The 13,186-nt window shown below is 40.1% G+C and overlaps 2 protein-coding genes across 5 annotated transcripts; both read left to right on the top strand.

Moving 5' to 3' along the window:
- The first annotated feature begins 574 nt into the window (after positions 1-574).
- On the top strand, positions 575-3,902 carry LOC120047547 (zinc finger and SCAN domain-containing protein 2-like). Its single transcript, XM_038993077.1, has 2 exons — positions 575-829; positions 1,207-3,902. The coding sequence occupies exons 1-2, from the start codon at positions 637-639 to the stop codon at positions 2,364-2,366; spliced, it is 1,353 nt and encodes a 450-aa protein (XP_038849005.1). The 5' UTR covers positions 575-636; the 3' UTR covers positions 2,367-3,902.
- A 241-nt stretch (positions 3,903-4,143) lies between these two features.
- LOC120048310 (prenylated Rab acceptor protein 1-like) lies at positions 4,144-13,148 on the top strand. 4 transcript variants are annotated; one of them, XM_038994178.1, is made up of 6 exons: positions 4,144-4,244; positions 4,825-4,919; positions 5,556-5,801; positions 6,035-6,132; positions 10,451-10,552; positions 11,994-13,148. In XM_038994178.1, the coding sequence occupies exons 2-6, from the start codon at positions 4,846-4,848 to the stop codon at positions 12,083-12,085; spliced, it is 612 nt and encodes a 203-aa protein (XP_038850106.1). In that variant the 5' UTR covers positions 4,144-4,244; positions 4,825-4,845; the 3' UTR covers positions 12,086-13,148. The 4 variants fall into 4 exon arrangements, with proteins under 4 accessions (XP_038850106.1, XP_038850107.1, XP_038850104.1 ...); XM_038994179.1 differs by having other exon boundaries at positions 5,589-5,801; XM_038994176.1 differs by having other exon boundaries at positions 4,152-4,244; positions 4,761-4,919.
- Positions 13,149-13,186: the final 38 nt, after the last annotated feature.

A 13,186-nucleotide genomic window follows, 5' to 3' on the forward strand; every position in this document is an offset into this window, starting at 1 on the left:
GTTTAGTTTCTTTGACATTGAGGCTGAGATAAAACCTATAGACTAGAAGACTGCTTGGTAAATAATCTAATTATGTCACTATGAATTGATTAAGCTATTCACTTTCTGTACAATAGATGTTTACATTGGGTTAATCCATAGAAGAAGAGTAGCCAGACTAGCCAGCAGTTAAAGCTTACATTTTTCTGCGATGGTAGGCCTACTCGTTCTAAGGGTGGAAAGGTAGGCCTAACTTTTGAATGCATCATGCTCAGATTCATAATGACGTCTCACATTGAATTATTTGCAAACAAGACACACTGAATTGGTATTGGAGAAATGTGATAAGATGAACACAAGGGCCTATCTCTCTGTCCATTCTTAGCCTGTAATTTCGGTAGTTTGTGTGGTATTAACAAATATTGAGATTCGGACCATTTTGAGACTTGTTTGTGACTCGAACAATAGTGACTTGGTCCCACCCGGCGTCCACTCCACTCCTGTAGGTAGCGACATTGCAGAATGCGTTAAGCCGTGGTGCACACACTACGCATGCTTTTGGCACAGCAGATACATATATATCATTGATGAACGGAGTTGTTGTCAAAGAAGAGCGTTGTCACTGATTGTTAGCTAGCTAGCTAGCATTCTGTAAAAATGTCTAAAATACAGATGCTGAGAGTGTTTCTCAACCAGCGGTTAACTGTGGCTGCCGAGGAGATATTTGGGGCAGTTGAAAAAACGATAGCGGAGTACCAGGAAGAGGTTTCCCGTTCGAAAGAGGAGAACGACCGTCTACAGAATATTCTTGACATCGTTATTAAACCTGAGATAAAGTTACAACGAGCAGGTTTGTGCCATTTTTATTGAACCTACATGTCATACACATTGACAACGTTAGTTGTTTCATTTTGAGAGTCAGTGTCCACAAAAGTAACATTGTGTCTAGACATTCTTGAAGAATCAACGCGCATGCTCGCCCTTAGGGTTCCTCCCGTTCCAGCTATTATTTCCCTGTTGCCACATAGCCTAATTGTTTTTTGCCCGTTTTAGATTTTTTGTTGATGTACTATAATTCAGTCAATATTTGATGGATTAGTATATCCAAAAGCGTCGAGTATGTTACTCCATTATGCAGCTGTTAAATTTACCAGAACTGTATTTTTGACCTTTTATCAATTTTGACGTCAGTTGTATTGTAACATTAGCAGACATCTCTCCCTCCAGACCTCCAGCAGCTCACTGTATTGGAAGAGGAGGTTCACCCTGAGCAGCAGCCCTGTGAGCAGGATTGGAGCCCTAGTCTTGGACAGGAGGACAGCGAGCCCATATGGATAAAAAAGGAGCAGGAGGAACTCAAAAAGCAACTTCAGTGGCTGGAGTCTGACACCAGAGAGTTCATATTTGATCCTTTCTGTGTAAGTGATTATGATCAGGATCCAACTCAGTCCTTGCAAATTCAAAGTGAGGAAAATAGGGAGAGAGACTCTCAACCAAACATTGTAACTGGACAGATAAAAACAGAATCTGATGGAGAGGACTACAGAATATCAGAACCAACCTGTTCTTCAGCTCAGAGTAAAAATAGTGAACATGTCAATGGGATGGAAAGCAAAGGAGCGCAGTCTGTTTTAAAGTCACACAAACCAAAGACCACAAGAAAACTAAAAAGAAAACAATCTTATATCAGTGCAAATGGCATGAAATGTACTCCATGTTCTTGTAAGGTTTGTGGGAGGTCTTTTCGGTACAAGCGTCCCTTTTTTAATCATGTGCAAAGTCATGCACATATAGAGGATAAAGAACATCCCTGTGGTGTGTGTGGAAAGCACCTAGATTCTAAAGAGAGTATGAAAGATCACCTCCAAACTCACGTTGTAGCTGAGCCTGAGTTTTGTCATGTTTGTGGTAAAACGTTCACCACGAAGCTTAGGCTGAAAAAGCACATGAGGGTTCACACAGGAGAGAAACCATACCGCTGCGATGATTGTGGCAGGTGTTTCAGCGATGCCGCCAATTTGATCGGACACAAAAGGACTCACACCGGTGAGAAACCATATTGCTGCCAGGAATGTGGCCAAGGATTCACTCAAAGTGGACATCTGGTTTTGCACAGGAGGAGACATACTGGGGAGAAGCCATATCTCTGTTCTGTTTGTGGCAAAAGTTTCAGCACCAGATCAAATTATACAGGACACATGAGAGTTCACACAGGGGAGAAACCATACAGCTGCCATGTTTGTAGCAAATGTTTCAGTAATACTGCGAATCTGAGTGCGCACAGGAGGATTCATACAGGGGAGAAACCATATTGTTGTGATTATTGTGGCAAAGGATTTGCTCAGAATGGAAATCTTAAAATGCACATGAAGACACACAGGAAATAAATCGTATATGCTAATTGCTGTGTTTGTGAGAAATGTCTCAGCACTGACACCCACCCAACTTGAGAATCCAAACAGGAGAGAAATACATCTCTTTCGTGACTGTGGCAAAGCCTTTGCACAGTGGAAATTTGGCAAGGCATAATGAGAATGCACAAAATGTATAAAATATCAGAATTCAGCATGCACAACCACATTTCAACAGTTTGTTTACACTGGAGAGAACGGTGATCTGGCTCATCTGACGGTGCTTATGAGGTTTCACACACAGTTGTGAGAGACTATACAAGTGTCCAAAAGAAAATGCTTTATCACAAGTGTATTAACTAGGCTTCAAACAAGTGAAATGGAGGAAAAATTGTAGGCCTACATGCAATCCCTGCTGCAAGTGCTTCAAGTAGACTCACTAGGAAGGCACATTCACAACAGGGAGAAAACATGGCAGGGCCTTCGGGGAAAGGGCATCAGACAGTGGATTGAGAGGCATATTCTCACTTCCACCAGTAAGAGGAGATGGGGTCTAGTACATACCCACAAGAACCTGGCTCTTGGATCAACAAGATATGACTGAACTAGCTTGAACTTACAGAACATTGTTAGAAGTCCACATGAATATTGCGCATCAGATTGCGGAGCAGTAGGAGTCCCTGCTCATTAGTATGACACGGGACACACATTTGAGCTGCTGTCCTGTATCTTGAATTTTTTTGTTGCATTTTTTGTCTTGAAAGTAAAATGCCTTTTTAATGATGTTGTCTTACTTTTCAAAGTATTTGTTACTTCATGCCTTTCCTACCAAAACTATTGTCATACCTCTTGAGTTTGATGTCAATTTGCTCGCAAAGAAAATAAATGCTTGTCTATTTCATTGTATATCTATTGACAGGTATAAATAATTAGTATGCTATGTTCCAGGTGAACTATTAAATGTGCATGGGCTACCATCTGAAATGTGTGCTTCTTATTTCAACCAGAAATTTAAATATAATAAAACATCAAAATGTATGATCATTTTTACATCATACATTTTCCAGACATCCAGAAAGTGGCACAGAATAAATATCAGATATGCAGTAATGGGAAATTATTTAGGAAATTCTTTCCCTGTATTTGATTTACTGTTGATACGTAATAAACATAATTGTGTGGGGAGACACAGACAGATGCATTTCCTTGGGTAACCTATCTATATTTAATTAAGTCGCTTTGCGCCTGTTAGTACAAAATGATCTATTGTAACTAACTATATTGATTATACTATGTTTTACCTGGTTAACTGCCAGTATCAAATGTCTGCCAGTGTTGAATGTTATGGTTAAAGTTTGACGCAAGACTGGATTTGAGGACACACTGATAATGTATCTTTGACACTGTGTGATTATGTAGCAGCTGATGTGACTTCCTACAAGCCTCTGGCTGGTGTTTACAGAACATTCAGTGCTGTGTCATTAATATATAAGGACCGTTAGACATTTTATATGCTTCTGTTCTGTAGGTGTTTCCTGTAGTGCTGTATTAAACCGGATTGATTTTGATTTGACTTCATCAACGACTGCTCTCCTTTTTGTTCACCTGGACATTCCTGTTACATAATGTTCATTGATAACTCTTAATTCATAAATAGCTACTCCAGTTAAATGGATAATATTTTTCCAGTAATAAATGAATAAAAAGACATGGTCTTGATCAAGTTTACATTTAAAAGTATTCTATCCTATTTTTGACTTTTAATTTGAAATTCATTAACTTTTTTTTTTAACCGGAAGTTAGACCCAGCGTTCAATTTTGTCCCACGGCACATCCGCTGAGCAACAGCACCGCAGAAGTACATTTTTGTGTTTTTTGTATTTCTGAGCACAGCAGTAAACATTTTCAACTACTGTGAGTATGCCTTCAAAAATATGATTTATGTAACTATTTTATATGTAGCAAAAGCTATTCGTTTTCATATGCAATGATAGAATAGTGGCTAAACGTAGCAATAATTGACATGAAGGAATGGTGATGTGGCTGTTGTTAAAGGCTTCTTCGACAGGAATCGTTATTTAGTATTAAAAAAAATGTAAAAAAGGGAGATATTCAAGGTTTCGAGTAATGACAGTAAAAAACGTGTGTGTTAGCTAGTTTCTGTGATTCGGTTATTTATATTCTAACTAACGTTAGCTAGCTAAACGATGTGGCAATTGAACTGTCTGTGGGCAAGCCCATCAATGATGACAAACATTTTCCTTTCCATAACCCCAGACTCTCCCTACAGTCTCTAGGTTTTTCACTGTGCATTATTCATTGGTTACAACAATTGAAAGCGTAGTTTTGCATTGTGTGAGAGGATTTGTTATCACTTGTGAAACAGTGCCATTAACCTTTTTATGTCTATTTTCTGTCACTGCTATCTAGTATTTTAGCCTACATCTTTCCTACATCGGCATCAGTTACTCTAATGAAATCTGGTGTCCCAAAGGGTGAGAACTGCCTTGTAGACATGGACTCCAAGGCAGGGGATCTCTTCAGTGCTGAGCCAGCCGACGCTGCTGGATCCGGAGGTGTGATGGGAAAGTGTGTGCTGTTGTTTTTCCAGCTCTGTCTCTATCTGTTAGTTAATCTGTCTAGTACATGGCTTGCCAATCCTGTTCCTGGAGAGCTACCCCCCTGCATGTTTTTGCTCAAACCCCAGTTGTAACTAACCTGATTCAGCTTGTCAACCAGCTAAATATTAGAATCAGGTGAGCTAGATTAGGGTTGGAGTGAACCTACAGGACGGCTCTCCAGGAACAGGTTTGGAGAGCCCTGCTCTGGTGCCAGCGGTCTGTAAACCTGGTCCTGGAGAGCTACAGGGTGTGCAGGCTTTTGTTCCAGCCCAGCACTAACACACCTGAATCAACTTGATGAGTTGTAGCACTATGCATCTCTCTGGGATCATGGTTGGTGACGGGTTCCGGTCCAAATACATTTTATTTACTGTCCTCATGTGTAGTCATTCTTCTGTGGCTATTATTGTGTCTGTAGGACAATTGTGATCTGAATTTGTCTCATTTTTCTTAATCTAGCCTACCACTAAAGGAACTAGATGGGTCAGTTTGTCCTTTCCTTGTATTATTCCTGGCTATGATGTGTTGTTGTTCATTCTGTCCACCATCAGTCTCTTGAATTGATGCTATAAAATGATTCCATCTCCCCATACCTCCTGTTTAGTTTACCACCCTGGCTTTCTGCCTTGCCTCACAGGCTGTGGCTGCCCAAAGGCCTCTCGGCCACTGTGGCCAAGGAGTGGTTTGATCGTCGCCGCGCGTCAATCCGTCCCTGGGCTGGCTTCGTGGATCATAGGAAGTTCACCAAGCCCCGCAACTTTGGTGAACTGTGCCAGAGGGTGGTGCGCAACTTTGACACCTACAACAGCAACTACATCTTCATCTTCCTCGGCCTTATCCTCTACTGCATGTAAGAGCTGCGGGACAGGAGTTTAAGGACACTGTGGTATTCAGTGAATATAAAAACACAGTAATTACATATTGCATCTAGACAGACTGCTGCCAGCAGCCTATTTTATTTTCAAATTCAAAATCTGAGTGGTTCGAATAGGCCGAGATCTATGCTGGATTGAGTTTATTTAGAATCTGTGATTATCAAAGAATAACTCTTTCCCTTTTCCAATCTCCCCCTTGTTACCTCAGTATCAGCTCTCCCATGCTGTTGATTGCTTTGGCAGTGTTTGTTGGTGCCTTCTACATCATCCACCTCAAGTCCCTGGAGTCCAAACTGGTCGTCTTTGGTGAGTAAAGCAGTCATGATCTGTGAGATGATTGATATGGAGCAATTTCAGTGCCAACAGAGATTGTATTTGAATTCCATAATTTTGCATTTGTATTAGGATATTGAGTTTGAATGTAATATTTTGGAATATGTAATGCACAAATGTAATAATTGAATTCTTGTATTTCATGTTTTGACACCGAATTGAATGAATATTGCATTGTTTTATTTAATTGAACCTTCAAATTCAATATTTATATATTCAATTTCATTCATTGTCTATGTATCTAGTTTACAAACTATCAAGTTGATCAAAGTTTCATATATTCAACTTCTCAGATGCATTCAAATTCAGTTGTCTAAATTCAGATTCAAAACCAGAGACCAACATCCTGGTACTTTGCCAGCCAGGAAAGGTAGAGGAAAGAATCAAATGCTCTCTGTGGTAACGGAAGCTTCTGGCGGTATCTGAAGCCAATGTGGCATGTTGAATTGATTTTCTTCCTATGAATTTGGCTCTAGCATATGAACCGTTTTAGCTGTAACCTATTATGACCCCATTCCTGAAAGGTTAGGCTCTCTGAAACATGGACGTGCCTTCTGTTTCCCTCTATGATGCCGTGTGCAGGACACGTTAGAAGGGAATGTCACAAAAATTTGACCCCCATAAGAATATAGTTGAATAGCCTGGTTAAAGCCCTTCCAAGGAAAGCTTTTCCACTCCCTATTTAATCTTGCTGTTGTGACTGACTGGGTTCGAACCAGGCCTCCTACATGTAACACGACTGTTAGCTAAAAGCCCATAGGAAGCTATCATGTCTTCAAGTCTCCAGCAAGGTTACTCATCAAAAGAGCCTAGTTCATCGAACCACCCAGTTTACATTGAACCCCACTTTGACCTCATACTGAGAGATCACAGCACCAATATACAGTGCATTTGGAAAGTATTCAGACCCCTCGACCTTTTCCACATTTTGTTACGTTACAGCCTTATTCTAAAATGGTTGACATTTTTTTCCCCCCTCAATCTACACACAATACCCCAAAATGACAAAGCGAAAACAGGTTTTTAGAAATTTTTGCTAATTTATTAAAAATAAACCAGAGACCTTATTTACATAAGTATTCAGACACTTTGCTATGAGACTAAATTGAGCTCAGGTGCATCCTGTTTCCATTTATAATCCTTGATGTTTTTAAAATTGATTGGAGTCCACCTGTGGTCCAATCAATTGAATTCACATGATTTGGAAAGGCACACACCGGTCTCTATAAGGTCCCACAGTTGACAATGCATGTCAGAGGAAAAAAACAAGCCATGAGGTCGAAGGCACAGATCTGGGGAAGGGTACCACAAAACTTCTGCAGCATTGAAGGTCCCCAAGAACACAGTGGCCTCTCACATTCTTAAATGGAAGAAGTTTGGAGCCACCAAGACTCTTCCTAGAGCTGGCAGCCCAGCCAAACTGAGCTATCGGGGGAGAAGGGCCTTGACCAGGGAGGTGACCAAGAACCCGATGGTCACTATGACAGAGCTCCAGAGTTCAACGACCCTAAGCACACAGCCAAGAAAATGCCGGAAAGGCTTCGGGACAAGTCTCTGAATGTCCTTGAAGTGACCCAGCCAGGGCCCGGACTTGAACCCGATCGAACATCTCTGGAGAGAATGTATCTGCAGATGAGAATGGGAGAAACTCCAAGCTTGTAGCAAGAAGACTCGAGACTGTAATCACTGCCAAAGGTGCTTCAACAGAGTACTGAGTAAAGGGTCTGAATTCTTATTTCAGTTTTTATTTTTTATGAAAACTGTTTTTGCTTTGTCATTTTGGGGTATTGTGTGTAGATTGATCAGGAACATAAAACAATATTTCAGAATAAGGCTATAACGTACCAAAATGTGGAAAAAGTCAAAGGGTCTGAATACTTTCTGAATGCATTGTAACTGGGTTCAAAATCAGGCCTACTGCACAACAACAACACGTTCAGTGGCAAACAGAAGCATATAGATCTGTGCAGCCTATTTAATGAGAGTGCAACAGAGGTGGTTTGGTGATCCATGCATGTGATGCGCAACCTTGTCTGAGACCTGAAGACGTGCTTGTTTGACTGATGGGGTTCTAACCCAGGTCTCCTGTGTGCCAGACAATGCAACTCTGACAACTCTCGACTCGTTTCGTTCATTTGAGTCACACAGGACCGGCACATTAGTTTGTTGAGCTGTGTATGTTTTGGTTATACAAAGCCATGTCCATCATAACATTCAATTTGCGCATGTTAGAGTGCCACTATTAGCTGAAATATATGATAATTTCTTTTCAGTAAAAATGTAATTAAATGTATTGTCAGCCTGTTGTCATGCAAAAGACTGCCGGTCTCAATGTAACTGACCGTTAATGGACAGAAACATGTTGAGCATCTCCAGGCCTCCATGCATACAAGCCGCTGAGGTGCGCCTTTGGAACATCCTACATTTTAAAGTCAAATAAATCTATTTTAATATACACCCTCACAATAAATCCATTATTTATTTCAGTCAGGTCTTAAGAAACATTATAACAGGTTTCTTCTTCTTCTTCTGAACAGAATATGAGTTGGTCTACTGTATGTCATCTGGCCATGCTCCATGCCATAGAAAGAAGAATATAGTTGAACTTAGTTGAATAAAATAGACAGGCTATTTTTCCCATTCCGGAGGGAGTGCGTGAACCTTTGAAAAAGGTCATATACACGCTATGTTTAGAGTTATTTGGCAACTTTAGTTGTGACCGATACAAACCTTGGAATGTCTTAGAAATCAAAACGCATATGGGCTGCATGATGCGACTACAGGCTATTGATGTTTCGAGAAAGTCGCAAAGAAGGCTTGTGCTCTGTTCCTTGCCTCAGGCTGCACAGCTGTTCTCTCATCAAGTGATCATATTTTCACCCATCAGTCTATTCTCGATTTAATCTTGTCTTTACTAATATTTAACATTTAGATTTAGAATGGCACATTGAGGCTGCGCGCTTTTCAGCCGGTCCATTTTTCAATGATGCCTGGTAGGCTACTTCGGTTTTATAGCGGAGCTGTGCTTAATATGAACTGCTGAGAAATATATATAAGAACCCCTTTTTACTCGTCAACCACTGTTTGAGAAGCATGCTCTCGTTGCGCGACAGATGATATTCCTCCCGAACTCTGCATGTCATGGGCTCTGCAACCTTGTTACTGCAGCTACCCAGTGCTTAATTTGGGAAACCAATTGGAATCTGTTTGGGAACATCGATAATAACATGTTTTCGCAATGAAACCTATATTTCACTAAACTGTTGACAGCTCCTCTGCACGCTCAATAAATAAAGGAGAGAGAGGAGGACGGAAACGCATGGTGGTGAGATATTCTGTAGATAAAGGTAATGTTTTTTATGAAAATATCAAATAAATTCCTATTACTAGGCTATTCAAAATCCAATACAAATTCACTATAATTGCAGTCTACCTGTATGCCGCCCTGCACAGTCAATGAACCAACATCATCGCCTAGGGGCTATACGTTCTCTCCCAGACTCATGGATAAAAAAATTGGAGCGTAGCATAATGTAACCAGTCCATCCAGTATGCATACTATTACAGTCCACACTCAAAGGCTAGACCAATTATGTACCAAAGACATCTTTAAATCAGTTTTGTTTTATGTTTTTCAGCCATGTGTAATATGCGGTATTGTATAAGGCACAATCATCATTTTAATTAAAAAAAATCTTTATTTTTTTTTCGGGTTTGGGCTCATAAGCCTATGCATAAGCTCTAATATGCATATGGGTGTTTTGAATTAATCATCACTTTAGAAAGCGCTGTCCATTTTGTTGTTAGTCTTTGAAACAACATCCACAACGACCATCTTTGACACTCAGTTTCAACCTGCTGTTTAACTTTTTTTCCCCCATAGGTCCATGTTCCAGAGTCGAAGCTTTCAGGAATAGGATCGTAACAGCTTATAGCCAAAATGGTTCAAACGCTAGTGCCAAATTCATAGGAAGGAAATAAATTCAACATGTCACAATGGCTTCTGTTTACCACAGAGATATACAGACAATGAATGCAATATCTACCATATTGAAACTTAATATTTAAATATTGAATTTCAATATTGAATTAAATTGAAACATAATTGTAAAACCGAATGCAATGTTTATTCAATTCAGTTTAAAATAAACAAATTACAAATTGAAAAATCTCAAATTCAGTATCCTAATACAAATTCAACATTTATGGAATTTAAATATAATTTCTGTTGGCACTGAAATCAATCCATTATTTGGGTGTAGGGTGACTAGTGATTTTATTTTGCCCACAGGAAAAGAGGTGACCGGACCTCACCAATTGAGTCTGGCTGGGGCGGTCTCTTTCCCTGTGTTCTGGTTGGCTGGTGCAGGAGCTGCAGTGTTTTGGGTCCTGGGTAAGTTACAACCCCATCTCACTCTTTACTGTACACATCAAACCTGGCATAACTGTAGACTTAGTTGTAGATATGCAGTATGGAATGTATTTCAAATGAATCTTTCTTTTGAAGGAGACAAATTATTAGGGATGTAACAGTCACGGATTTGCATGGAAGCCCAAACCGATCCAAATGTAGCTTACACCAGTAACAAAATCAATTCACTTTACGAATTGCAGAGTCACTCACATGTTTTGCTCATATTACAAACTTTTTACCTATTGAAGGTACCTCATATTTTGTGACAAAGGACACATCCTCTCCTTCATTGTCGGACTAAGCATGTAACTGTTTTGACAGCAGTGGAGGCTGCTGAGGGGAGGACGGCTCATAATAATGGCTGCAACGGAGCAAATGGAATGGCATCAAACACATGGAACCATGTATTTGATGTATTTGATACCATTCCGCTCCAGTCGTCACCATGAACCCGTCCTCCCCAATTAAGGTGCCACCGACCTCCTGAGGTTGACAGTCATTGATTTACAAGTCATTTTGCATGCCAACAAGCCCAAGAATTATCAGTAGCCTAGTCAAACTGCGCACCGTGCCCATCTTTGTTTGCTGACCAACGGCAGGTAGGCGGCCTGTCCCTGATCTTGCTCATCTGCGGGCATCTTCAGTATTCAAATGCTAAAATGGCTTGCACGATATTAGGCTTTATATCAGTTGAGTGACAACCTCTGTAAGTTGCTAGATTGTTATCTTTGCGCTGTTGAAAATGGTGTTTTGCCGGAATAAAAGTAAGCTACCGGAGACGCAACTTTACCTTTAACTTTACCTGCTGAACGGAGCTTACAACAGATTTGACTTTGATTGTTCACGTTCATCTTCAGCAATAGTTTCGGTAGTTGTGTTTTAAACGGTCTTTTTATTTTTTTTACATTATATAGGGTAAAGTTGATCATTTCATCACGAGGAATCACTTTTGCGAGGCACACGGCGGAGAAAAGAAGCTCACTTAATAACTTCCAAACGGTCAAAACCATTCGACTTTGAGATGGGGGTGATATCCAAAGTTGTGCGTATACACTGAGTATACAAAACATTAGGAACAGCTGCTCTCTCCATGACTTGGACTGATCAGGGGAATCCAGGTGAAGGCTATGATACCTCATTTGTTAAATCCACTTCAATCAGTGTACATAGGTTAAAGAAGGATTTTTGAGCCTTGAGACAATTGAGGCATGGATATTACTTTTTACGACACCAATAGGATTTGCGTTCTTTAATTCCCGCCATGAAAATTGTCAAATGATAGCGATATAGTGCTAAGATTAACCATTGTGTTTGGTTTCTCAAAATGGAGCCCTAAATGTATGACCTAGGCTTTTACTCTCCTTTTCCCCCAGCCTCTCCTATCTCTTCCATTTGATTGACTGTCTCTCATCTCACTCAGGTGCGACGATGTTTGTGATTGGCTCTCACGCTGCCTTCCGAGAGCTGGAGGGAGGATCGGAAATGGAGGAGCTCTTCATGGAGCCTGTGTGAAGGCATAGCGATAGAGGAATCTTTATATCTGTGCCATTCTAGCATCTGTGACAGCATTGGCAGTGCCATTGAGGCTACAACCCATAGGGAATCCCCACATGGGTGACTACTTTAAAATGGCAGAAGCATGTTGGAAGGCCTCAATGGTGCTGCCCATGCTAAAGCAGCCTTTTGGCCACTAGAGGCCTCTATCTTTCTCTGTGTGAACCCTCAACACTCACCTTTGACCTTTCATAATATAACACAGAATGCACCTTCTCTTGCCTCTGAAGTGATTTGCTGTTACTGACCCTCTACAACTCTTTAAAACCATAATAATACTCAATTTAGACAAATATATGGATTGACTGTCATACACATAGAGTGACTGAGATGTTCATATACCTCAGCACATACTTCATACTGTATGTCTTTTCCAAATGTGACTGATACTTCTCATTTGTGTTTAATACACCTTTCTTCCCGTGAAGTATCAGTGTCACCTTTGTTTAATGCCTCTGTACCTTCTGTTTAATGTTGTGGATATCTAATAATACAAAATGTCACTCGGTCAACTCAAGACCTGACATGTTACAAAGAGCTTTAACATCGCCACAGTAGTAATAATTCAGATTGTTTTGTATCCTATATAGCTGATGTTGAGTAAGTCCGCAGTGAGCACATGAAAAACTGCATGAGGCAAGTGGCATCAAATCGCCAATGCTTCTCTGACTGGGGAAGAAGTGCCATTTGCAGCTTTACAATGTATTTATTCAACTAGAAGTAATGGTTCTTTTGGACATATTGCATTTACTTTAAAGCAATGCTTAGTGGATATTCCAGATACCTAATGGTGATTAAGCATTATGTTTAAATCATACTTTTAGGTGTATGCAGGCATGTGGTGCAGTGTTGTTGGGTAACTTTTCAGAATTTATTAGCTCTGCTTTATGACTTTGACATTTTAAAAGTCAATATTATTTTTTTTAAATATATTTCATACTTGTCACGCTATCTTTATGCTATTTTTTTGTATTTTTAATGACAATTGGGAAGTGCATTAAACTATCCTACCTGTAAGATATTGTGTTGCGTCCGATTGTGAGTATGTTTGTGTGAGGA

The sequence above is a fragment of the Salvelinus namaycush genome, chromosome 5 (genome assembly GCF_016432855.1).
Source record: "Salvelinus namaycush isolate Seneca chromosome 5, SaNama_1.0, whole genome shotgun sequence".
Taxonomy (NCBI): domain Eukaryota; kingdom Metazoa; phylum Chordata; class Actinopteri; order Salmoniformes; family Salmonidae; genus Salvelinus; species Salvelinus namaycush.

Excerpts from the sequence above, each read along its gene's own strand:
- LOC120048310 (XM_038994176.1), top strand. The coding sequence starts at position 4,804 with ATGAAATCTGGTGTCCCAAAGGGTGAGAACTGCCTTGTAGACATGGAC. Across the intron at positions 6,133-10,450 it reads GTCCAAACTGGTCGTCTTTG|GAAAAGAGGTGACCGGACCT; the intron begins GTGAGTAAAGCA and ends TTTTGCCCACAG. Across the intron at positions 10,553-11,993 it reads TGCAGTGTTTTGGGTCCTGG|GTGCGACGATGTTTGTGATT; the intron begins GTAAGTTACAAC and ends CATCTCACTCAG.
- LOC120047547 (XM_038993077.1), top strand. The coding sequence starts at position 637 with ATGTCTAAAATACAGATGCTGAGAGTGTTTCTCAACCAGCGGTTAACT. Across the intron at positions 830-1,206 it reads GATAAAGTTACAACGAGCAG|ACCTCCAGCAGCTCACTGTA; the intron begins GTTTGTGCCATT and ends CTCTCCCTCCAG.